This window comes from Apostichopus japonicus, chromosome 21 (assembly GCF_037975245.1).
Source record: "Apostichopus japonicus isolate 1M-3 chromosome 21, ASM3797524v1, whole genome shotgun sequence".
In the NCBI taxonomy this organism is placed as follows: domain Eukaryota; kingdom Metazoa; phylum Echinodermata; class Holothuroidea; order Aspidochirotida; family Stichopodidae; genus Apostichopus; species Apostichopus japonicus.
Window position 1 is genome coordinate 15,401,447 of NC_092581.1, and position 25,486 is coordinate 15,426,932.

The 25,486-nt window shown below is 37.5% G+C and overlaps 1 protein-coding gene across 1 annotated transcript; it reads right to left on the bottom strand.

Moving 5' to 3' along the window:
- Positions 1-1,716: 1,716 nt before the first annotated feature.
- LOC139962819 (PAX3- and PAX7-binding protein 1-like) lies at positions 1,717-24,517 on the bottom strand. The gene is made up of 17 exons (XM_071963179.1): positions 24,107-24,517; positions 21,289-21,417; positions 20,328-20,483; positions 19,516-19,752; positions 16,575-16,663; positions 15,566-15,786; positions 14,856-15,045; positions 13,148-13,365; positions 11,426-11,541; positions 10,670-10,869; positions 9,951-10,098; positions 9,264-9,382; positions 8,926-9,002; positions 7,536-7,596; positions 7,055-7,201; positions 5,843-5,997; positions 1,717-4,458 (listed from the first exon to the last, which is right to left on the bottom strand). The coding sequence occupies exons 1-17, from the start codon at positions 24,354-24,356 to the stop codon at positions 4,347-4,349; spliced, it is 2,625 nt and encodes an 874-aa protein (XP_071819280.1). The 5' UTR covers positions 24,357-24,517; the 3' UTR covers positions 1,717-4,346.
- Positions 24,518-25,486: the final 969 nt, after the last annotated feature.

Here is a 25,486-nt window from a genome sequence, read left to right on the forward strand (position 1 = left end):
TAAATTCAAAATTGTAAATGTTTTTCACATATATCGAATGTGCGGCTGAGTTTATATCTGCATTTTGCCTCATAGACTATCCTTCGAATATTGTGTAGGACTAACCTCCCCCAATACCTTCATATTAAAGATTAGAGCCAAGTTGTCAATGTGACATTTGAAGAAAATCGTTAGATTGCTCAGTTGGAATGAAGAGAATAATTGAACATTTTGCAAAAAAATGTTGAGTTGACGAGTTATAATACGATTAATTGTCAATTAAACATTTTGCAGAAAATGGTTCAATTGCTGAGATGGAATGAAGTGAACAATTTAACATTTTGCAGAAAAATGTTGAATTGACCAGATATGATAAGTTGTAAATTAAACATTTTGCAGAAAATTGTTCAATTGCTCAGTTAAAGCAACTGAGCAATCCAACATTTTTCTGACTTTTGATAAGATATTTATCTTGTTATCTATACAATTTACCTAAAAATGTCAACTATATGGGGCAAAGTCTTTCTTATGTTGATGGCATTTTAAGCTTCCGTACTTGAGTGTCTAATCACGTTTAGTTGGTAACAAGGATTTATGGCATATTAGTCTTTTGCAGGTGACATATGCAACATTTGAAGTCATAAAGTGAAACGATTGACATTTTCTCAAATGTAATTCAACAGTACGGACATACCCTTACCGTGTAATCGTGCAGACAATTATGTTCATTAAACAGCACCGTAAGCTCGCAGTTGTCGAAAATAAGGCGAAAATACACGTTAAGCACCGTTGGTGCTGAACGTGTATAGCAACTTCAATTTGTCTACTTACGTTACAAAACGAATGAGCAGCTGAAGGTGCGGCTCACAATGTGCGACTCTGGTCCCACTCCGTCCACGTTCGTACGTTAAAGGGTGTGAAGACTCGCGCAAAAAGAAACGTCTAATGCCGGTAATCTGACCTAGTTTCGAATGAGGTGTAACAGAAGTGTTAAACACCACCATCGATCCCAAAATTCACGCACACAGCTTGCTACCTTCGATACAGCGATGGATATCTCAGGTCCAGCTAAATATAACAATTAAGGTATCACGTTTCATTACTGTCTGCATTTTGTAGCGACTAGCAGAAATCTTCACTTGACAGCAACGGAAAGTTAACTTTTTCAGAGCGCGGCACGAGATTTGGGGCGAGTCTTCAATGCCTTTAATGTTAATCATCAGTTGTCAAATGGTACTTGGTAGCAACATTACCATACGTCTTTGACAAGTACACTCCCATCATAAAATATATTTTATCTGACAGCTTTCACTAACAAAAGTTGAAATCACCAAGTTGACAAATTGTACAGTATTGTGTCACTGACTTGTGTAACAGAGCCATGTAGCTAAATCAACCCAGCTGGTAAACTGACTGTAATGTAAGTCAACTTCCTTGTAAGCTTAGTTCAGTTGTTGAAGTCTACGAGCGGACGGGACTTTTCCGAATACAGCACATGCCATGTAGCGAGGATTAATAAATCACTCCCCCTTTAATTTAATTATAAGTTGTAGAGAACTGATCATGCATAGGGCATCATCGATTTTCCTTCAAAATATATTTATGGAAAGATATGAGTAATCAGCAAATGTACGATAAGTATGATCTCTAATTAAAGGCATTGAAGACTCGCCCCAAACCGCGTGCGGCCACCTGAAAAAGTTAACTTTCTGTTGCTTGCAAGTGACGTTTTGTTCGTGTCGCTACAAAATGCAGACAGTAATGAAACGTGATACCTTGTTATCTTTAGCTGGACCTGAGATGTCCATTGCTGTATCGTTTGTACACTGTGCTGTGAGTATTGACCGCAGCTGTATGTACTGACTGTACACTAGTGTCTAATTACCGACGGTAGCAAGTTGTGTGTGTATTTTGCTGGGATCGATGGTGTACTTCTGTTACACCTCATTGGAAACTACGTCAGATTACCGGCATTAGATGTTTCTTTTTGCGCGAGTCTTCACACTCTTTAACAGTGTACATGTCCAACTCCACTTTCCCTTGTCATAATAACAGAAACAGTACTTCAAAACAAGACAAAAACAAATAGTGTACATCTGTATCAGGTGATTGAATTTTTATTTAGTTGGAAGAAAATTAATTTTGTACATTTGTACATAATTATGATAGAAAAGTCTATTACTTACAAAAGAAAAGTTATCAATAAATTGTTTAAAAAAATTGTTACAGAGGTCATCACAAGCAATAAAGTGTAATATTGGTCAAGAGATTAACTTCACAATCCCCAACCTTCCCGGTACAGTATGTGACTGAAGCCATAGGACTTGATATTCTGGGATGTTCTGAATGGTGACTAGAACTAAACAGTAGGCTGGGGGGGGGGGGGGTTAGTACAAAATTCTCGGGCAAATTTGTCCATAAACCTCTTCCACAATAGTCTGTCTGGTTTGGCAAAAAATTAGGGTTTCCTTCTTTGAGGATCTTGAAACATTACACATTTTTCAAAGAAATTTGTACATTTTTATTTCGTAGTCTCTACATTACGAAGTCACTGGAACATGATTTCCAAGAGAAAGTGCCCAAATTTCTTTTAAATTGACTACTATTGGTAACGGTTTGCTGCTTTAACTATCAGATACCCTTAGGAAGGTCTGTTACACCACATTGGAACCCTCAGATGTGAGTCACCATCAAAATCATCAAGCCGGAAAGCAAGAGTTGTGAGATTCAGTTTCACAGGGTCATATTAGGTTTAGGTATTTTAGGTAAACATTGGCAATAACTGAAACAAAAGTTTCTAAGGTAACCACAATAACAAAGGGTTTATCGCACAATGTACTGCTTAGATGTCCTCAAACAATTTGGCTCTCATAATCAGTTGCTTCAGCTGCACACAAAAAATAAACTTTTACACTTACAAAAAAGTAAGCTAGTTTATGCGAGGATCTCAGTTCCAGTACTAAACCATTAATTTCTTTCATTTTCACAGAAAATGCAATGCTGGAAATTTTAAGATGTGACATCCAATTTGAAGTGGCTTAATAAAAACACAGACCAAAGGGCATTTTCCAAAGTTCTGCACACATTTGCTAGCTTTTCTGGAAGTTATTTTGGGATTTGGGACCACCCTCGCCTTTTTCAAACTACAGGAGAGTCAAATATCGCAGTCTATGATTTTCAGCGGACTATAAAACTAGTCCATCTCCTGAACACAGTTATGGGATAAGGCAGTACCTCACTTTGGACACGGTATAATCAAGCATCACAACACCAGGGATGAGACTGAGCCGGGGGAAAAAAATCTGAAATTTATCGATCACCGTCCTGGGGGAGGGGTTTAAGGAGAGGGGGTTCCCCCTCCCCTTTAGAATTTTTTGTAAGGTAAGGAGGGCTTAGATGCAAAATGGTGGACTCTAGATGGAATCTATCACATCACGTAACTCGCCAAAAAAGTGTGGAATTTCTGCTTGTATAATTTATCCATTAGCTTTTTTGAACCAAAAAAGGCTTTTTTGCTTGCTTTGTGCTACTTGATTCCACCACTGGTCAAATTCGGTGTTCCTTTTCTTCACTGTCCAGCATGTTCGGCAAAAAAAAAAAAAAAAAAAAAAAAAAAAAAAAAAAAAAAAATTAATAAAAAATAATAATAATAAAAAACGCGAATTACGAGAAAAAACGCGAAAATGAAAAAAAAAAAATCTGAAATCCGCGTTTCCGCGGAAGAGTCTCATGCCTGCAACACTGGTTTGCTACATGTCCGATTACTCTACTACAGAAACATTGTTATCAACTATCAATTTCTTTTGCTTCTTTTGTTGTTAAGAGCTTCTTAGCTTCAGCCATTGAGTGTGGTCAATGACAGGGGTATGTCTATTATTTAGCCTTGTGACTTTTTCATGAGTGGAAAACATCAATGCAACATCTTTTTGAGGTCCTTTGTGCTGCAGTGCAGGATAAAGACTATCCCCTGCTTTATACCCTTCTGTTGCCTCTCACCTCCCATCCTTCCATACCACGCCCTCCCCCCACCTCTGACATTTCTACATACTATTTAAGTTACAAATCCAGCATCTTCTTCACATCCTTTTCAAGCTGCAGTACAAGGTAATGAATGAAATATACCCTTTCTGTAACGTAAGTTAGTACTTTGTGATAATAACTCTCAAGCCCCTGTCGGACACCCCAATTCCTGTCCTACGTATCACTCTTAATGTACTGTTTGGGCGTGTAGCATCAATCCAGCATCGTATTTCAGATCCTGCTTAGCTGCACTACCTGTTACTCCCCTTCTCTACCCTCTAGTAACTGTCATATCCCGACAACACATGGTAAACACATTATTAAATACTGCCTTTTAAAATACTACATCAGTCAAGCATCTTCTTCAGGTCTTTCAAGCTGTAGTCACTGGTGACACTCAGAGCATGATCCATGGCATGTATTGAAACCAACAGCTTTGTGACTGCTTTGATCTGTGTCCTACGGAAATGAAAAAAATGAGCAATCGGTGAACTAAACGAGCAAACGAACCTAGAATCACTCAACAGGCCACAGTGACGACAAATAACAATAATATCAATGACGAACATTTGTAATGTGCCTGTATCTGTCAAAAAGATGCTCATGGCACAGTGAGAGAGGGTACAGCAAGTAAGTAAGAAAGAATAAGATAACAAAAAGGTAAAAGTCAATTAGAAGTCATGAGATTCTAGAACTGGTGAGTTTTTATTTGAAAGACACAAGAGAAGGTGAGAGCTTAACTGGATTCAGATAATTTGTTCCAAAGATGTGAGGGTAGCAGAAGCAAAACAGCTTTCCGCAGAATCTGTTGGTAGACTTTATGTTGAGGAGACGTTCATTCTGAGAGAGCAATTCATAAGTTGCACTATATAGATTGTAACAGCTCTGATAAATACATTGGTGATAAACCGGTGATATGAATGGTAGACATTAGTACCTTGAAAATGATTCTCATTGAGACCGGTAGCCTGTGTAAACCTCTTAATAAGGAGTGATATGTTCTCTAGAATTAGTGTGAATTACAATCCTTGCAGCCATATTCTGAAGACGAGTATAACAAGAAATCTGATTATATGGCAGGCTATATGAAGGCTAGTTACACATGTCCAAGCGGGCAGTAACCAAAGCATGTACAAGTTGTTTAGCAGCATCTTGGGTGAGATACTTTCTTATAACTTCATACTTTCAAAGTTACACGTTCTTCGTACCTTCAACATGATTTACGCTTGCTTGTGATCATACATTTCCAAAAGCCTTTATGTTCAAACTAATGCATACTTTTGAGGATGACACATTGATACCTGCATGAGAATTGTTCTCTCTGTGCAGTGCTAAACACCAAACCCCCAAATGAACATAATTTGGAAATATAATGGTGCATTCCATCCGCACATCCTGTAATCCTATCGAGCAAAAATTGTTTACCAAACTGGTGTTAATACTCTCGTCCTATTTCAAACATAGGTCTGGTTTCAAGTTACAGCCTACTAAAAGGTATCAACTCTTAATACTGCAGGCGCATAGCGAGGAATTTGCCAAGGGAGGGGCGAACCTGTAGGCAAACAATCAGAGCTGTAGATTCGGCATTGAAAACAATCTTAGCGTAGCGCCACCATGAGTTGGCGCTACGCGTACAAGAAATTTTGGCTGAAAATGCCACCCAGCTCGCTGGAAATGGCACTTCCCAGGCCTTGAAGGTTGCATCTAACCTTGAAATTAATAGTGATATCATACAACCATACAAAAAAAATATGCTCAAGGAGGGCGGTCGCCCCCTTTGCCCCCCCCCCCTTTGGCTACGCGCCTGTAATACTGCATCATTGCTTGGTGATTGCAAACTTGCCTTGCTGACTTCTTTTGTGTCTCTGAGCCACCGTAGAAGCTTGTGTGTAGAGTATCCACGCAGTTCAGTTGGTATTTACAAAACGATTCTAACTGTTTCAGAGTGCAGTCACCCTGAAGATCCTGGAACCATTGTTTGGGTAAAGCTGAAACAATCTAGGGAAAATGAAAGAAAAAAGAGAGAGAGATGAACTCTTTAGTGAATAAAAGTGCCTAATCAAATATTACAAGAGGTTTTTAGTAGGTGTTCATGTTCTTTGCTCATGTACCACAATACCACATCCAAATGTGCTGTCGCTTTTTTTTTATTGTTCATTACAGACCCAAAGATGGCTGAGTCTAAGGCAGATGTCTAAACTTAAGAGTGGATAGTCCAAAGGAAACAATAATTTTGACTAATGACAGATGAACATATAGTAAACATTCTGGTGAAAATTTGCAGTCACCATACAAAACATGTAAACTTCAGTTGTTGTCGTGATAACTCAAAATATATATATATATTAATAAATAATCCAAACTATATCATAATGACATAGAAATCTATAATTACGTATTATAAAATGCAAAATTTCAACAGGATGCTTAGAATATGGCCCTCTTTCATTAGCTGAAACAAATTTTCACCTGGGGCTGTCCTTTAAAAATTGACTTGCAGGTAAGTAGAATCATTTAAAGAGAAAGTCTTTTATGAGATTGAAGAAAATTTAAAATTAAAAAAAAATTTAAAACAGAGATTTTGATACAAAGCAGAATAATACAACTCCATGCCTCATGGCTTGTTCCATCCCTGACATAAATTTTACAGTTTAGTCCCTTTTTTTTTGGGGGGGGGGGGGGGGATGAGTGCATTTCACAATAGTCTGTGACGTCTGCCATGAATGAACTATAACAGCGACTGGTTTTGTTGTTCTTTAAAATTTGGAAATAATTCTAAAGCTTTGAAGGGAAAAATATCCATTGTGTCACAGAATGTTAGCTGATGGTGGTAAAATATGATCACATGAATAAATTAATCATTCATTAAACTTTTGGAATGGTTGCTGACCTTTTTTTTTGTTGAAAGCCAAAAAGGCCACTTTGAACTTACAAATTGAGGAAACAAGAAAGTCTAAACGAAAATATCAAGAAATGGAATTCAGTTATCGGTATAATGGGTACAGTCGACTTCAAATGCTGAAGCCGAGCGAGGGCAATGTCTCTCTCTACTCACCCTTTGGCACTTTGCGAGACTTTCCTCGTTTACATCCGAGTTTTGCAGCGACAGCAGGATGTATCGGTTTAAAAGTCCATCCAGAGCTATTTCAATAAGTACTTGTTGATCTACCAGCCCATGCCAGCTGAGAACGTTGCCAAGGAGCTGTGAGTAAGGGACAGGTGAAACAGAAAACCATAATTAAAAATTCAATTAGTAAGTAAACCATTAGAAGAGCACAGATATTTTTCAAAATATTATTCGAAATTTCTCAGAATGACCAGCATTTTCTTCTCTCTTTTTCTCTTTTCCTTTTCTATTTAGTTATTCTACCTGTTAACTTATTTTATGACTCCTCTTCTTTGTAAATTTTAAAATTTATACTGGAATGAATAAATGAAATGAAAAGAAATATTACGATATAGCTGAAATTAAAATCTGTAAAACAAAGTTGAAATTATTTATTAATTATAAATGATTAACGGATTCAGTGGCTTACCTTAACACAAGACCAGAACTGTCTCTGTGCAAACGCCAAGGCTCCTTTCTGCTCTAACGTGCTGTAGGAGAAAGAGAAAATGTCTTAAAATTTACACTGTTTCCGGTCGGGCATAACTGAGTTTGTTGTATGTAGACTAATGATTTTAAAATTTTGAATTGTTCTAAATCAAAAACAAGTTAAATTAAAAAAATAACAAATTATTAACAAATTAACAAAAAATTTAAAAATTTAAAAAACAAAAAACAATTAAAATCAATTTTTTTTTTTTATTTCTCCAGATCAGTCCAGTGCAAATCACATGATTGTAATTCTAATTGCTAACATTTATTACGCGATTGGTGAATCACGCAAAAACACTTCGGCCTTTAAGAAAAGTTGAAGTTGTTTTCATGGCAGTTTTACTTATTGTTCAATTGTTTTACTAATTGTTTTAATTGGTTTCACTGTCAATACTATTTACATTCACTTTGGAAACACTAGAACAAAAAAGTACAGAGCAAGTGAAAGATTTCACCTTACAGTGTAACTATGACATCACACACTGACAAGATAGCAGCCACTGACATAATTTGCAAACGTTCATAAATTTTCCAAAACGAGGCAAGATTTTATTGTCTTTTATTTTGGGCAGTTTTGTTTGTCACAAAGTTCTCTATCGTGGAGGCTTATGATGATGTTTGGGTTTGCTACTCCTTTCAAACTGGAATCAGTCGTTGCTTGTTAAGTTTCTAGAATCCTTATGCTCAGAAGCGAAAAACATAAAGATGACATACTGTTAACCAAACAAGCAGACATGTTTTGATAGTCTTATTGTTGCTAATTTTCGGCTGTAATAGTTTAGTATTTTAGTTTTATTGTAGGCTGTCATATTTTATTGCTTTTGTCTTTAATTTCTGAATTTTATTGTTTTTTAATAATTATTGTTAAGTTATTTATTTCTGTAATTCTTAGGATGCAATATTTTTAGACTGTAATATTTTTAAGCTGTAATATTTTTTAAGTTGTATTATTTTATGCGTTTCTGTGAAGCTGCTTTGAGATCATTCTTTTGATGTAAAGCGCTATATAAGAATAAATTATTAATAATATTATTCTGGAAAGGAGCTGATATATGAGAGAGAGTTACAGTTCATCACGTTACAGTATGTCGTGTTGAACTTGTTATTACTCTTTTGCCTTTCGACCGACAATTTCAAGAGCAGGTATCATAAATATATTTTATTTTCATTACAAAAATGACTTCCGAAGTAATACGACAGGCCCAACAAAAGTCACTTGCTATATTAGATCTTACTTAAACACAATGCAGGAAAGTTCCTATATCATGGGAAATCTCCCCCAACCCACCCCCTCCTTTCCTTCAAATTCTGTGATATATGTCACCGACCTTTTAGGAAAGAGTGGCACGTAGACATCATCATCTAATGTCTTCCTTAATCGAGTAACGATTGCTTGTAGTAAAGCCTGGAAAGAAGAGAAAAACAAAAAATCAATGCATATAATATACAAAATGTCATCATTTTTAATCAAGTTTTGTTGCAAAAGGGAAGTCAAAACACAAAGTCAAGAAATAAAGCATCGGCAAACATTTTAACCACACGTTCCTTGACCTTGTGACTTTCTTCAGAATGACTGAGATATATTATAAAAGGAAAAGTGAGGCTGGTTAAATGAAACGAGGAATAAATTTGAAAAGGAATTTTGTGTTAGTTTATTTTTCTTTACCTGAGTGTTTTTGTTAAATGATGAGACGGTAGGATAGTCTTCCGCTAGTCTCTGTATTGTGTCGACCAAGCGATGGGTCTGTGAGCTGGACATCGGGTCCCAAACATTCTCGACTAAAGCTAAACAAACGAGCAAAAATAGAGACAGATACTTGAACATGCTGACAGTGATTGGGAGTGGATATATGAGATGAATTATGTAACTAATTCTTTATTTATTCTGTGAGAAGCAGCCATCCCCCCACCAACCCGGCCATCTGCCCATCCCCCTTACTGCCCATTCCACCCACCCTCTGCCCCCCGGCCATCTGCACCCAACCCCGCCCACCCCTTCACTCTGATAGATGCTAGTTAATTCTGTACCTATTATACAATACCTGGAAACTGCATCACTTTATAGAATTGACAAGACATATAGTATGACGTGAGGTGAGAGCCGGATATAGATATGATGAAATGATATTATCTTTCCTTGGGGGGGGGCGTTACACAGCTAAGTTGAGTTAATGCATGATTAACCAAGAACTCCCTACTACATTGTTCACATGGTAACGACTAAGAAGTCCCTGCATGTGTACCATTATTATCAGAAGCCATCATGTCAGTGGCACAAAATCTTTGCAGACAATGTTTTAGACCAGTTAAAAGGCTCTCTTTTGGGAAGTATAAAGATATCGTGTATAATTACCGATTAATTTGGGTAAGACGATCTTGTCTACAACATTTGGAAGCAGTTTATTGTCAGAATCGTCCTCGTTGAGTTCTTTGGATTCTTCATAACCGTAGAAGAGAAGGGTGTTGAACCAGTCCATTGATTCTATACTAGGACAATCACTCTGGAGAAAACAAATTTACAACAGGAGGTGAGAGAGGAGTGGCAGGGGCTAGGTGTGGGGAGGGGGGCTAGGTGGGGAGGGCTAGGTGGGGAGGGCTAGGTGGGGAGGACTAGGTGGGGAAGGCTAGGTAGGGAGGGCTAGGGGGGAGGGCTAGGTGAGGAGGAGAGGGGAGGAGGAGAGGGAGGGAGAGCAAATTGTCAACAATGGTTTAATTTTAACACTACCATCCTTTCGGTATATAATGCAAAGGTTTTGTCATGCATAATACAAGATAACAGACAAAAAGAGATCATTACACAAAACTACATTTAAAGTTTACTGAGCCAGAGACCTATATGTGCTTCCTCATATGAGTCTGACTTTCTCACCTCTAAAGGATTCCAGTCTAAGAGTTGAAGTCTTACAAACAGACTGTACAGAGACAAAGACCTATATAGGCTTTCTCATAGGAGTCTGAGTTTCTCACCTCTAAAGGATTCCAGTCTAAAAGTTGAAGTCTTACAAACAGACTGTACAATTTACTGAGACAGAGACCTATATATGCTTCCTCATATAAGTCTGACTTTCTCACCTCTAAAGGATTCCAGTCTAAGAGTTGAAGTCTTACGAACGGATTGTACAATTTACAGAGACAAAGGCCTATATAGGCTTCCTCATATGAGTCTGAGTGGTCGAGTTTCCATCGCTCAAACTTTGATTGAATGATTGGAAGGGAATGGAAATCATCCACTACATCTTGGAAAATGGCTTTGGCCTCTTCTTGAATACGTTCTGTAGGAAGACACAAGAGAAAATCCTCCAGTTTAGTGAGATGAACTGCATTCATTGTTATTAAAATATCAACCTTTACTCCATTCGTACAGTGCTATGGTTGTGCTGTATACTTTACTGGCTACTGTTACAACTATTAAGTATTCATCCTAAGTTTAATATCATGTACATCTTGCACGCTCAGACCAGAATGTAGGCTTCGAATGGCACTAGAGTCTGGAAGCATATCAGCAAACCCATAATGAACCAAAGCAAAGCAACTCCTTACCCAAATCCCACTCACACTCTTAACCAGGCAAACCGCACCATAGTTTAATTTGATACGGGTTGTTACGGGTTTAGCAACGACTGTCATTGAATATAGGACGTATTTCTATAACAAATCATTTCATTTTACTAGGATTAGATTGGTAATATCATTAAGTCTCCATCCAAGTTGACGTTTTGTGGAGCATGCACGAATCAGAGAAGGAACAAAATAAAAAAAGAATTATAAATCATATCTAAATTTAAATCAGTGAGAAAACCCCCATCTATAAATAGTTGATTGAACAACCTTTATCAGCTTTCATCTGTGCTTGCTGACTATCTATTTGCTCGTCATCACTGGACATTCCCTCGTAATGTCCGGACGCTTTCTGACCTCCTTCCCGCATCCGCCTTCTTCTGGCTCTAAGGACAAACGGGAAGGAAACACGGTGGAATTTGCAACATTGGCGCAGTTGAATGCAGGAAGTAGTTATGGTGGTACATTAAGGTAGATCACGTGGTAATTGTGAACATGATGGAAAATCAGGGGCAGGGGTAATCCATCGTACTCAGTACAGTAAAGATATATATTAGTCATAATGGCAAGGTAAGGGATACCAATAACATAATGGGAAGGAAATACCAATGGAACATAATGGTACAGCAAGTATATGTTGATGTCAATGGTACATAATCAGGGATGTAAGTGCAGCCCAAAAAAAAAACCGGAAAAAATATTCGGAGACCCCAGGTGAATGCCGTCCTAACACATCCTACTCCTAGCTCTGACTACTTACACACTATCGTTATGTTAGGCTAGCTCAGAAGTATTAGCGCTAACACATCTTACCCCTAGTTCTTACTACTTACACACTATCGTTATGTTAGGCTAGCTCAAAGTTACGAATACGTCGCAGCGAACTACGGAATAAAAAACAGTCTCACATTCGAATGCGATCACAAATATCGACTTTCATATGCGTATCCCGTAGATTTCCGCCGCTCACAAATATCACAAGCGTTAATTCCAAAACTTATGTCGAGCACCAGCAGTCACGAAGATATTAATTAGCAGTCCAATCAACATGAATTAGGCAAGGTTTTTCAACGACAGAAATGAGCTGTAGCGATTTGAAGTTCGCACGTACGCAACGATATTCACATGGCACAATGTTGTACAGTGCAATGCGATGATGCGAAACTGGAAATGGTATTTTGAGTGATCGATGAGTGAAAATTGAAGTTAGCTTGCTACAACGGGCAAGGCATTTTTGCCGCGTTGTGTCTTTGATATGCGAACAATTTTGTGGAACTTTATTGGAATTTGAAGAAAAAAAACGGATTTCCGTAAAAATACGGAAGACTTATTGGAATTAAAAAAAAAACCGGATTTCCGTAAAAATCCGGAAGACTTACATCCCTGCATAATAGTACACAAAGGACATGCTTCCCAGAGTATGGGGTCATGACCCTTTAACATGGACCACTAAGCTTTCTTGGGTGGGGGGGGGTTTTGTAAGTCAAGTCAGGAACCTGAAAACAGAAACCTCATTCATCAGTCAAACTGAACATCGTTTCTGATGTGACGTGATGGTAAATTTCCTCTCTGTCATGTGGTGATTTGTGTTTCCCAACATCTGTTATGTTTGTTGTGTTCTGTTGTTTAATGACTTTCACTCATTGTGTTATCGATTGCTATAAAAGCAGTCAATCTGGGGTTTGAGGTCAATCACCAGGGACTATGGTTGATCTGAGGCGTTAATTTATAGATCGCACCTGGTCTAGTCTAAAATTACAACAAAGATGGCGAAGGAGAAAAGAAGGGGGGGGAGGGGGGGAGAGGGAGGGAGTAGGGAACTAAGGTATGTCTGTCACAATGGTGCACGAATAAAGATACGTTCCTCATCCACAAAAAATAGTGACGTAGTTTCACGTCATAACAGATTAATTTGATGTCAGGTTAATATTAATGCTTCGTTTTTAAGGGTCAGATAATGTTTCATTGATGTTTTTGGGACTCTTTCCTCACCTCCTAGCCTCTCGTTCTGCGGCTCTTCTGTTCCTCTGTTTCTCTTCCCTCTCGGCCTTTGAATTTTTCATGGCGAGGTTAGCTCCGGCGGCCGCCTTCTGCGACATAAATTCAAAACTCTGGTCTCTGATGTCTGCTTGCCGTCTATCGATGAAGAAGCTCGCCCTGTTCTTGTAAAGGTTCAGTAGAGCAGTCTCCAGGTTATTGATCGAGGGAACCTGGTGTCATGAGAACGAAATTATGATATCATCATATATGTAGGGGAAATATTCCCACGGGTCAAAGTTAAGTGTTCCCAAGGAGAAGAGATTCGGAAAACCAACTCCTCAGTTGTGAAGAATATGAAATTTTTGGAAATAGGTCTTTTGAGGCTGCTCCCCCTCGTCTTTGGAATGCACTACCACTTAAACTGAAGTAGTGCACTGGTGCATTTTGACTTTCAAAGAACTCCTTAAACCTCATCTCATGCGTGAAGCTTTCAGTGATTTAGATTTAATTTAAGTTTTTCTTTACTTTCACCATACCGGATATGTGCGCATTATAAATCGCTATTATTAACTTTTAGGACATTGGATTACATGCATAGTATACGACTATAATCAATAAATTCTTGAATCCAGGGTTGGGGTAATCGTAATCAGTAATCGTAATCCATTACAATCGATTACATTTTTTGAAGTAATCGTAATTGTAATCGATTACTTCTGTGAAAATTACCAAGTAATCGTAATCGATTACAAGGGCAAAGTAATCGTAATCGTATTACATTTATGATTACAGTGAAATTTGAATGAGAAGGGCAAAATAAGTAGAAATGATTAAAACTAATTCTTACTATTGGCTTTTAGTGTGACCAAAGAAGTGTTCCTCCTTCTAGAATTCTCTAGCACAATAAACATTTCAATGTTCATTAGTAAAACGTTAATTGTACTCATCTCATGTTGTGGGGAAAAAAGTTATTAAAAAATTATCCTACATTCCATTGTCCAATAACCCATCCAACTTTGCACCATTTACACCTCTTTAATTAATGTAATTAACCTTGTTGCTGAAAAAAATCACTGCAAATGAAGTATTTTGGTGGATCAGAATTTGCTTTACCAGAGTTGACCACTTTTTGATGAAAATAATTTACTTTTACTTTGGCCTTCCATGTCCCATGTACTGTGGAATGCCCCATTTCAAAGTTTTTTAGTTTTATTTTGGTGTTATAATGTAAAAGAGTTTTTAGTTTTGCTGCTATGCAGAAATTATTAGTTTACAAAATATAGTGTTGCATGAAAATCTTCATTTGTTTTACTTTAGTATTTGTCTGTTTACTCTTTGTCTGTTTAAATTGTATTTTTTACTGGACTTACGGGTTACACATCTTAAACGTGTTAAGGCATAAATGTGTAATGCCTGGTAGGAATTGTAGATATACTTCCACAATTTTGTCCGTATATAATGTAAATGCCCTTCCTTTGCCCTATTTCATTGCCCTATTTTCAGGCAGAGAGTTATATTGAACAGATATGCAGAGGATTGTGCAAGTAACCACAATGTAATCATGATTGTAATCACGATTACATTACAATGTAATCGTAATCGATTACTCCAACTTTAGGCTGTAATCATAATCGCAATCGTAATCATACATTCTCAAGTAATCGTAATCGTAATCGATTACATTCAGATGTAATCGCCCCAAGCCTGCTTGAATCCTTACTTTTTCATTCAGGCATTCGACGAGATCTCTTACATAGCTTCTCATTTCCTGGTAGAAGTCGTACTGGCCGCTGACGCCACCCGTGGAGTCTTTCAGCTCGACAGAGGAAAGTGCTGAACTCTTCATCCTCTCTGTCATATTCTCATATTCCCGTTCGTGAGCTCTGTGGACTTCTTGCAGAGGCTCCAGCCTGAAGAAAAAATACAACAAAAGATGAATTTTGGAACGACGATGAAATGATCGTCGATAAAATAAATAGAAAAAATGTCAAAAGTATGATTATCTTATTCGTTATGATATGCTGCAGTTACCTCCGAAATGCAGTACGAGGTCTACTTTTGTTTCGATAAAAGTGAAAAATGTGTTATTTACCAGGTTGATGATCGGGTGTTGAACTTTTCCCCACTAAAACAAATTTGTACAAACCACAGGATCAAAGCACTCAAGCACTCATCACAGAATCTTTACAGATGATAATAATACCACCCAAGGAAAGAGACTTTAGATATCAAAGTTCTGTATGTTTGACTCACCTTTCGCACCTTCCCCCCTCTCCCTGGCATCCCTCTTCCCTTACATTTCGTTCACCCTGGACATCCCACCACAATTTTCAACATTTCCTATTTCAGTACGGACTTGAAGACTTCGTATTAACCAAAACCCTCTCGCAAACAGCTTAGTTTTACACATTTAATACTGTCCACGGATACCTGTCCGATATTTTCTTCCGTAAATCTTGAAGGGATACAGACGGAAAAGTCGTGGGCAGGTTTGAAGCATCCGGTGGAATGTTGGGTCGTGACTCGGCCGTCTCTGAGTTGTAGTTGGTGCCGTACCAGGCCTGTTCGGCGCTCACACCGTACGGCACTTCTGCCAGCTCGGGTTGAGGGTAATTGTACTGTTGGTATGGACTGTCTTCAGCTGTTTGTGTCTGGAGTTGAAGAAAAATCATTTATGAGCATGAAGGTCAAATAAAAGATTTATATGGACTAATTATGCCGACGTTTTGATTTTACTTTGGAAACAGGACAACAGCAAAAGAAAAAGAAAACGATCCCAGCGATGCTTTAAGAGAGATCACCAACACACTTGCACATGATTTAAACGGAATCTCTAAAACCTTCCGCTTTAAATGAACATCAATACCTCACTTCATTTCATGAATTATCTGTTTCGGAGTTTGCCAAATCTCAACTTTCCCCGAACTGATTTCGGTAGGATCAAGAACCTTTACATGGATGAGGTGTAGGTGGATCCAAACTGTCACAAACGAGAGGTGTTGTTGTGGTTTGTTGTATGCTGCGCCCATGTAGCTGAGCATGGGGGGCCAAGTCAAAGTTAAGAGGTCAAACGGCACATTCCGATGCATATTTAGACAAGAAACAGGGTCTTTAATTAGGTCCAAATGCACGGTTGTGCTATTAAATACTTTGAAGTTTGAAAAATCCCCAACATGAAGATTTCCCGCCCCCCCGGTGGCCTAACGGCACCCTCACCCATTGCACATGACACTATAGGTATGTGTCAACTAATGTTAACTAGATCTGCACATCACTACGCTTCAAGTTTCCTGATCTTCTGGATGACAGTTTGCAACGAAACCCTCTAGCAAACTTGACTAGTTTTATATTCATATTTTAAGGATAAAATATGTAAAATAAAATATTAAATTAAAATATGATAAAAATATGTATCTGAGAGATAGGAGTCAGAACCAACCTGCGGTACACTGATGCCTTTCTTGATCTGTTCTTGCTCCCAACGCTCCAACTCTTCGTCTTGATCACTGCCACTGTCATGATGGACGACTGAAGGGACGATATGACAACAATTACGAGGAGAGTGATGTTAAGGCCTGGACAGATTATGCAAAGCAAAGTTTGACTAAGAAATAGGGAGCACAGTACTAAAAGGCCCTTCATTGTGACACAAACGTTGCTAGATATTTACTTAACTGGTCACAAAGGTATCAAAACTTCCAATACACTTTTACATTATTTTCCTCAACAATATTTGAACGTTTTACGAGGTATTCGAAATTTATTAATCTATATATTTGTTATCTCTCTGTTAACAAGTATTTCATGAAGATGTCAGCTGAGTAAGGGATTTTTCACACAAATTTTTAGTAACCATTTATTATGTGAATGCTGCTTTTGGCTTCACTTTATAGTCACTTTAAAATGTGCTAGAAGAAGACATGTTTTCATGTATGATTATGCATGCCAACATGGAGAAATAGACACATATATCTGTAATTCATCCTATGCTTTACGTAAATACATTCTAACCATGTTTGATTTTGATATATACCAACCCCAATTTTCTTACATCCCACTGTCTTCAATCCAACATTCCAAAAACTACTTGCTGTTACTGATAGCATTGTCAGTTTTAGCTCGCTTTAGAAACTAGACATTTCTGCGAGAATTAGCAATATTTTTTCTTTGAAGAGAGTAGACAGATTAATGATTAATTAATATATTTAAATATTGGTCCTACAGATTCAACTTTAGATTCCCTCATGTCTTGCCCTACCTCTTTCATTTTGAATGTTAAAAAAATCAAATCATAAAAAGCCAAAAATCCTCCTAGCTGAGTTAAAATGATGATAATACACTACAGAAGGACACAATTTCACATAACTAAATTCTAAATTGAAACTTTGCTCACTTACAAACTTATACTTTGAAACAAGTTCACATAAACTGACCGAGAGGCTTGCAAGAAGGGCAAACTGAACAGTGTCCTTCAGTATGACAACAGATCCATTACAGAGATTTACATTATTCAGATGAAAATAAAACCAAGTAGCACAATTTGAAGCATTGGTATAGAAGAGCAATCAACAATACACAATCATAGCAGGTTTCGTTGGTACAGAAAAACAATCAACAATGCACAATGCACAATCACACCCTGTTTCATTGGTTTCATTGGTTCATTGGTTAAAAGAGCAATCAACATTACACAATCATACCAGGTTTCATCGGTATAGAAAAACCATCAACAATACACAATCATACCAGGTTTCATCGGTATAGAAGAGCAATCAACAATACACAATCATACCCGGTTACATTGGTTATAAAAGAGCAACCAACATTACACAATCATACCAGGTTTCATTTGTATAGAAGAGAAACCAACAATACACAATCATACCCAGTTACATTGGTTACAAAAGAGCAATCAACAATACACAATCATACCAGGTTTCCTCGGTACAGAAAAGCAATCAACAATACACAATCATACCAGGTTTCATTTGTATAGAAGAGCAACCAACAATACACAATCATACCAGGTTTCATTGGTATAAAAGAGCAATCAACAATACACAATCATACCAGGTTTCATTGGTTATAATAAAAGAGCCACCAACATTACACAATCATACCAGGTTTCATTGGTAATAAAAGAGCAACCAACATTACACAATCATACCAGGTTTCATTGGTTATAAAAGAGCAATCAACAATACACAATCATACCAGGTTTCATAGGTTATAAAAGAGCAATCAACATTACACAATCATACCAGGTTTCATCGGTATAGAAAAACCATCAACAATACACAATCATACCAGGTTTCATCGGTATAGAAGAGCAATCAACAATACACAATCATACCCGGTTACATTGGTTATAAAAGAGCAACCAACATTACACAATCATACCAGGTTTCATTTGTATAGAAGAGAAACCAACAATACACAATCATACCCAGTTACATTGGTTACAAAAGAGCAATCAACAATACACAATCATACCAGGTTTCCTCGGTACAGAAAAGCAATCAACAATACACAATCATACCAGGTTTCATTTGTATAGAAGAGCAACCAACAATACACAATCATACCAGGTTTCATTGGTATAAAAGAGCAATCAACAATACACAATCATACCAGGTTTCATTGGTTATAATAAAAGAGCCACCAACATTACACAATCATACCAGGTTTCATTGGTAATAAAAGAGCAACCAACATTACACAATCATACCAGGTTTCATTGGTTATAAAAGAGCAATCAACAATACACAATCATACCAGGTTTCATAGGTTATAAAAGAGCAACCAACATTACACAATCATACCTGGTTTCATTGGTATAGAAGAGCAATGAACAATACACAATCATACCAGGTTCCATTGGTTATAAAGAGCAATCAACAATACACAATGATACCAGGTTTCATTGGTTATAAAAAAACAACCAACAATACACAATCATACCAGGTTTCATTGGTTATAAAAGAGCAACCAACAATATACAATCATACCAGGTTTCATTGGTTATAAAAGAGCAACCAACATTACACAATCATACCAGGTTTCATTGGTTATAAAAGAGCAATCAACAATACACAATCATACCAGGTTTCATTGGTTATAAAAGAGCAAACAACAATACACAATGATACCAGGTTTCATTGGTTATAAAAGAGCAACCAACAATACACAATTATACCAGGTTTCATTGGTTATAAAGAGCAATCAACAATACACAATGATACCAGGTTTCATTGGTATCGAAGAATAATCAACAATACACAATCATACCCGGTTTCCTCGGTATAGAAGAGCAATCAACATTACACAATCATACCCTGTTTCATTTGTATAGAAGAGCAATCAACAATACACAATCATACCAGGTTTCATGGCCTCTTGGAGCCGTTCCCGTTTGGTTGATTGTTTCACCGTGAAGCTCATCCTTCCCTCGTCACTTTCACTGCCGCTTCTATCATTGTCATCGTCCCTCACAAGACGAGACTTTTCGCCTGCGAACCTTTGAGTATCATCGAGGGAGATGTAATTTGTCCCCAGCTCCCTGGCCATCTGCCTCTTCTTACGAATTGCATGTATCATGGAGGCATCCGGTATGAGGCCTGTCCAAGAGAGACATTTAATGCAGTTAAGAGAATGCTTGAAACCTGATGTCACATTAAGCATGGTCATGCAGGTTGCAGTCGTTTGGCATCCAATTCCTAAATAATTCATTCTTGTAGTAAGAATTCAATGTCATTCATTTCAAAGCTAGAAACAACATTTTTTGCATAATTACAGTCATCTTAGTAACAATTGGATAGTGCTGTTACCCATAACAATGCAGTACATGAGGTATGCAAGTGATGAGAATGTCAAACCTTTTGATAACTTCCCATTTGCTATGTGCATACATACATACATACATACATACATACATACATACATACATACATACATACATACATACATACATGTGTATATTTCAGTCAGTTTATACGACAGAATTATTTTGACTCCACTGTATTACCTGGGCATAACTGAAGTAACAGGACCTCCAGTTCAAAGAAATTCAGAACATAATTTATTGAATTCTAACATATCCAATTTTGATAATCACAATAGGATAACCTTTAAACTGTCCCACTAAAACCAGATCATGCAATTATATAGATCATGGAAAGGTTTGAACACTCACCGGAAGCTAATCTTCTGAATCCATCGTTTAGTTCCTGTTGATCCTCTTCAGCTATGACGGCAGCCTCGGCGTCCATCCCATTCAGAACAATGTTGTCTTCAATATTAAATGTCTCTTTTATAGTTTCCTCGAACCTTGGTTTGGATAATGATTCCTCTGTTGTGAGATTTAATCATAATATTTAAGTTACAGAAACTTCCCACATGTTGCAAAAATATACAGGAAGCTGAACGTCAAAAGTTGATAGATTCTGTTTGTCTTGGCAGCATTTAACAAGCATTTCTATCATAATTTTTATAGGCCAAATAAAGCAAAATACATCATAGTTGTCTACATAAAGGAACGACAGAAGATTTTATTGTGCAGTTTTCAAACAGCTGCTTTAAACTGTTGATTTTTTTTTTCAAAACATAATAAGCAGTTTTTGTAGGGAAAAGTCAACTGCATATTTACAATGTATTTTTTATACAACTTGCATAAATAAGGTTCTTTAAGCTTTGAGTAATCAAAACTTTACTCAAACTCCTTTGACTGTGAATTAAATCAAGAAAATTCAAATAACAATGGTTAAAGGGGGTTTTGACAGCTAACTTTTATAATAACTTGATGTAGGTTTGTTAGATGAATACATAAAGTTCTTCTTCAAGTTTCTCTCACAAAATAATTTAAAGTAGATTGTGCAAGTTTCAGGGAATATGTTATCAGGTAAATGACATGTTAACATGACATGAAAAATATGAAACTTACTTCTTGACTGCAAAGATGTACATCTATTCTACAGCTATTGTAAACAAAAGCAAAATATTTCTAGTCTGTAGGGCTAATGAGGAATCACATTCAAAAAGCTCAAACAGCTAAATACCATCTGCACCTAACTTAAATTTCCTGAAGTTACCATATTCTTGATGCACTGGTAAACGATGTTAAAACATGTCACACAGCAGTAGTGTAGGGTTCATACCTGAGTTAGAGTTATCCACACCAGGTTGAGGTTCATCTTTCACCAGTACTTTGCGTTTCTTCATCTTAGCATTGGCTTTCGCAAGACGACGGCTCATACTAGACTTTTTAACTTGAAACACTTCTGCACCTATATTGCCCGAACACAAAAATGCAATGGTTATTTGTAAAACTTACAATATGATTTAAAATCATAGTATTGATTTTCCTATATACCAAAGTAGCGATTTTGATTCTGCGTACATGTATAGTGGGATTAGTACACTCTGCAATTAAATCAGAAATATGGATCTACAGTAATTGTTCAGTTTCTCAATGAGTTGTGAAAGTATTGAAGTAAGCTTACAACCATTAAGCACATAGCCTGACAACATTAGACAGATATGTTCTGGAACACATTTAATGTCTAGCTTATGTGACATACTTTTATGCAGGTCACTAAGCTTAGGCTATTTGACATGGCATGGTCAAATAGCATGCTGGGATCATGTCCCATTTGTCGCCGTTTGTTTTATTGTGAAATATACCATTCGATAAAAGGTTGGCATTGAGTTTAGAAATGGTAAATCGTTGGCATAGGTTAGAGAGTTCAATCGTTTTCTCAAATGTATTTACATGACGGTTGGTACTGTATTATGATATATCTTGCATGTATTTTGTTTCACTCTCCTTTTTAGAGTATAAAAGATGTTTTTCTCTCTCTTTTCAGGTATCGGACATGAAGTAATTTGTATCCATTTTAGAGTAATAGTAATTTCTTTCTTTAGGTATCTGTATTATGATATATATTCCATGTATCTTTTTTTCTCTCTCATTTCTAGAGTAAAAGGTTATTTTTGCTCTCTTTTCAGATATTGGACATGGATTATTTTATCTTCTTTTGAGAGTAATAGTAATTCCCCTTTTTTTTGGGGGGGGGGGCCAAAAAGAAGAAATTACCTTTTCTCTAAGAAGGAAATAAAGTACTCCAAGTGAGTAACCGGAAAAAAAATATATTATTAGCCTTCTCTAACAAGGAGAGAAAATACTCCATTACAATTTACACTGAATGCCCATACTTCTAGTACTAACTCCACATCCATGTCTTGCCACCCGAATACAACATTCTGTTTTAGACCAGCCATGAATGGGACATGATCGGCCAGTCACATATCAATGACAGAAACAAAAGTTGCCGAAAACCTTTGCCGAGAGGCAGAGAAGTCCATAATGTACTCAATCACACCGTGCACCAACCGAGAACTCGGTTAGGTTTATCCTTACGAAGTGATTATTCGCAGGGCAGCCCGGCGAATAACGTACACAGACACCTTATTCACAGGGCTGTGACGATTTTGGAAATAGGTATATTATTGGCTTTCGATGACATCATTTTTGATGTGACGTCATTCATTTGGGTCTCGGCGCGCAAACCCGAAGTTCTTTCATGTCTTTCAGTTTCAGACTTACAAAATTAGATTCTACATTTTACATGTTAACAGATGCTACATTTTAAATGTCATTTTAAATGTCATGAATTATTAGAAAAATATGGTTTTTGAAACGACTGACATAAGAAGAACTTAATTGCATTGCACATTAAATTTACGATTCAGCCCTAGGGACCAAGGCCCCAGGCCTAAGAGTGTACGTAAGTTCTAACGTAGGCAGGGCTATATATAGCCTAAAATACATGTCATAAGCGTTACTTTTAGGCTAGGCTAAATGGACTGACCAACGGTTAGCCACTGCCTCGTCTTGCTAACGTTAGGTGTAGGCAGTGATTAAGGATATGAAAGGATAGAACAGTTGGCCCCAAATCATGAGATTGAATCTTTTGCAAGTTCCCAGATTTATGAGATGCAAAAGGGCTTCTGAAAAGTCAATTTTGGGGTCCTCAATTATGTCAATCTTTATGGCCCCATAACGTCAAATATAGGTAGCTACTTAATCCTTATTTGAGGGGCTTGGAAGGCCGGTTTTGCTATTGATACCAGTCAGTTTAGGGGCCTTGAAAAAGCCAACCTTTTGGGCCCAAATAGTCTTAGCTACTTCATAAGCTAATTTTTGGAACCCCAGCAGTTCAATTTTAAAAGCTTATTTTAAGGGAGCTTATCTTGGGATTCCCCAAAAGCCGACATTGCCCGAAAGCCAATATGGTCAAGGGTGTGACACCCCCCCCCCCCTCCCAAACCTTTACATGCAAATGAGCAGTCACTCTGCAAAGACAAAGGTGAAATGAGGGATGACATTTTTTTTTCTGTTGGCGGTACTAATGCTAGACTGGTTCAATCTTAAGGCCCTAGGCTCCCAAAACCAATCCTAACAGAATTAAGATAGGAATCCCAAAGGCTAATAAATTCCCCAAACTATAGGAGCTCCCGATTAAGACTCTCAAAAAGCCAGCTGGTGCTCAAAAGCAAACTCGAATAGCCCCAAAGTTACTGAGCCCATTAACCCAGTCTAAGGCTGCCCTGTGAATAAGGTGTATGTTTCTGGCTATTCGCAGGGCAGCCCTGCAAATAAGGTGTCTGTGTCCGGCTGTTCGCAGGGCTGCCCTGTGAATAAGATACTTGTGTCCGGCTATTCGCAGGGCTGCCCTGCGAATAAGATGTTTGTGTCCAGCTATTCGCAGGGCTGCCCTGCGAATAAGCTGTATGTGTCTGGCTATTCGCAGGGCTGCCCTGCGAATAAGCCCCACCTTATCCTTAATTCAAACCCAGTGCTAGTAGTAATACTAGTACCAGTTGCACGAAAGGTAACTGTATACTGCATCGGCGGGTAGGAATAAGAGATTTACGGGTATATGATACAAAATGCAGTTATCAATCCTAAATTACCATCTTCGTCTTCTTCTTCGGCCCCAAAACTTAACAAGCTCGACTTTCCCTTTGGGTCTTTGAGTTTCTTTTCACTTTTCTTTTCACTCTTCTTTTCCTTCCCTTTTTTCTTGGAAGCACGTTCCTCCACAACCTTCTTAACTTGCGCGTGATAATCTTCCTCCAAAAATGGAATGACATCAGGTTGTAGCTCCTCCTCGTCGCTATCTCCAATCCGTTTTCGGATGTTTCTTTGTTTTTTCTTCATCATATTGAAAAAAAACTCAATTTACGACGGTTTCGGTCAATGAATGGTAACTTCGGACGCTCGACCTAATGTAGGCAGGCTATACAGTATCAGAATTTTGACTGTTACTGAGTCTCCATATATATCTCCGCAACGTCGCATACTAACGCAGTAAGTAAACCTAGGTATAGCAATGTCGGTGCCGCGGGTCTCATTCGTCCTTTCTATGGAACGCAAGAAGGACATTCCTGTTTTCTACCAACTTTCTGTCGCAAAATAGAGGGTGCACGACTTTTACCCAGAATTTTAGTCTTGATACTGTATATCAAAGAACGAGGGAAACAAAAGACCAAAACTGAAACATATTTCATATTCATATAACATGTCATTTGATGTCATAAATACTATGTTTTCCTCTTGAGTATGGCAGTCCAGCTGAGGAACTGGCTATATTTCTCAAAAAATGAAAAGTGATAAAAAGCCAACAAGGCTGATAGTGCGCTTGTTTTCTTAACATGGTGTATATAGCTCACCAAAATCAAAATGATTTATTTAAACCTTCAATCGCTTAACATAGAAAGAACAGCTCTTACATATGTTATGATGACACTGGTGAATGGTACTGATTGACCACGTGACCATAGAAAACCGCAGTTCAGTTGAGTTAACTTCAGTAGAAAAAAATAACAGGAGGTACGAATAGTCCCCAGGTTTCAAAGAGTCGGTTAAAAAAAGCTAAACACGGAACCCTTTAATCCACGTTGTAAGTTCTAAACTAATCGAATTAAAGTTACTTGCTTAAAAACATTGACATGTAGTGACTTCCTTTGTCGAGAGTTATTTGACAACTTTTAGAGCGCTCTCTTCAAAAGAGGAGATTTTTCGATCTTTTCATTTGAACGGAGCTAAATTATAACCCGAGCATTTTGCTCTTAATTGTATTTATCAATACTGGATTTCGCCAATTTTCAATTTTCATAAGAATTTCAAACGTCGGGAAGTATCAATATTCGAACTGGTGTAAACGTTACATTTAATACACTCAGTGCTCTGCACGGGATGTAGATATTTTTCGGAATTTTGTTACGGTTACGTCCAGTCAGCGGGGTTCACGCAAATATACCAAAGCCATATATAGCCCACCAAGTGAACGG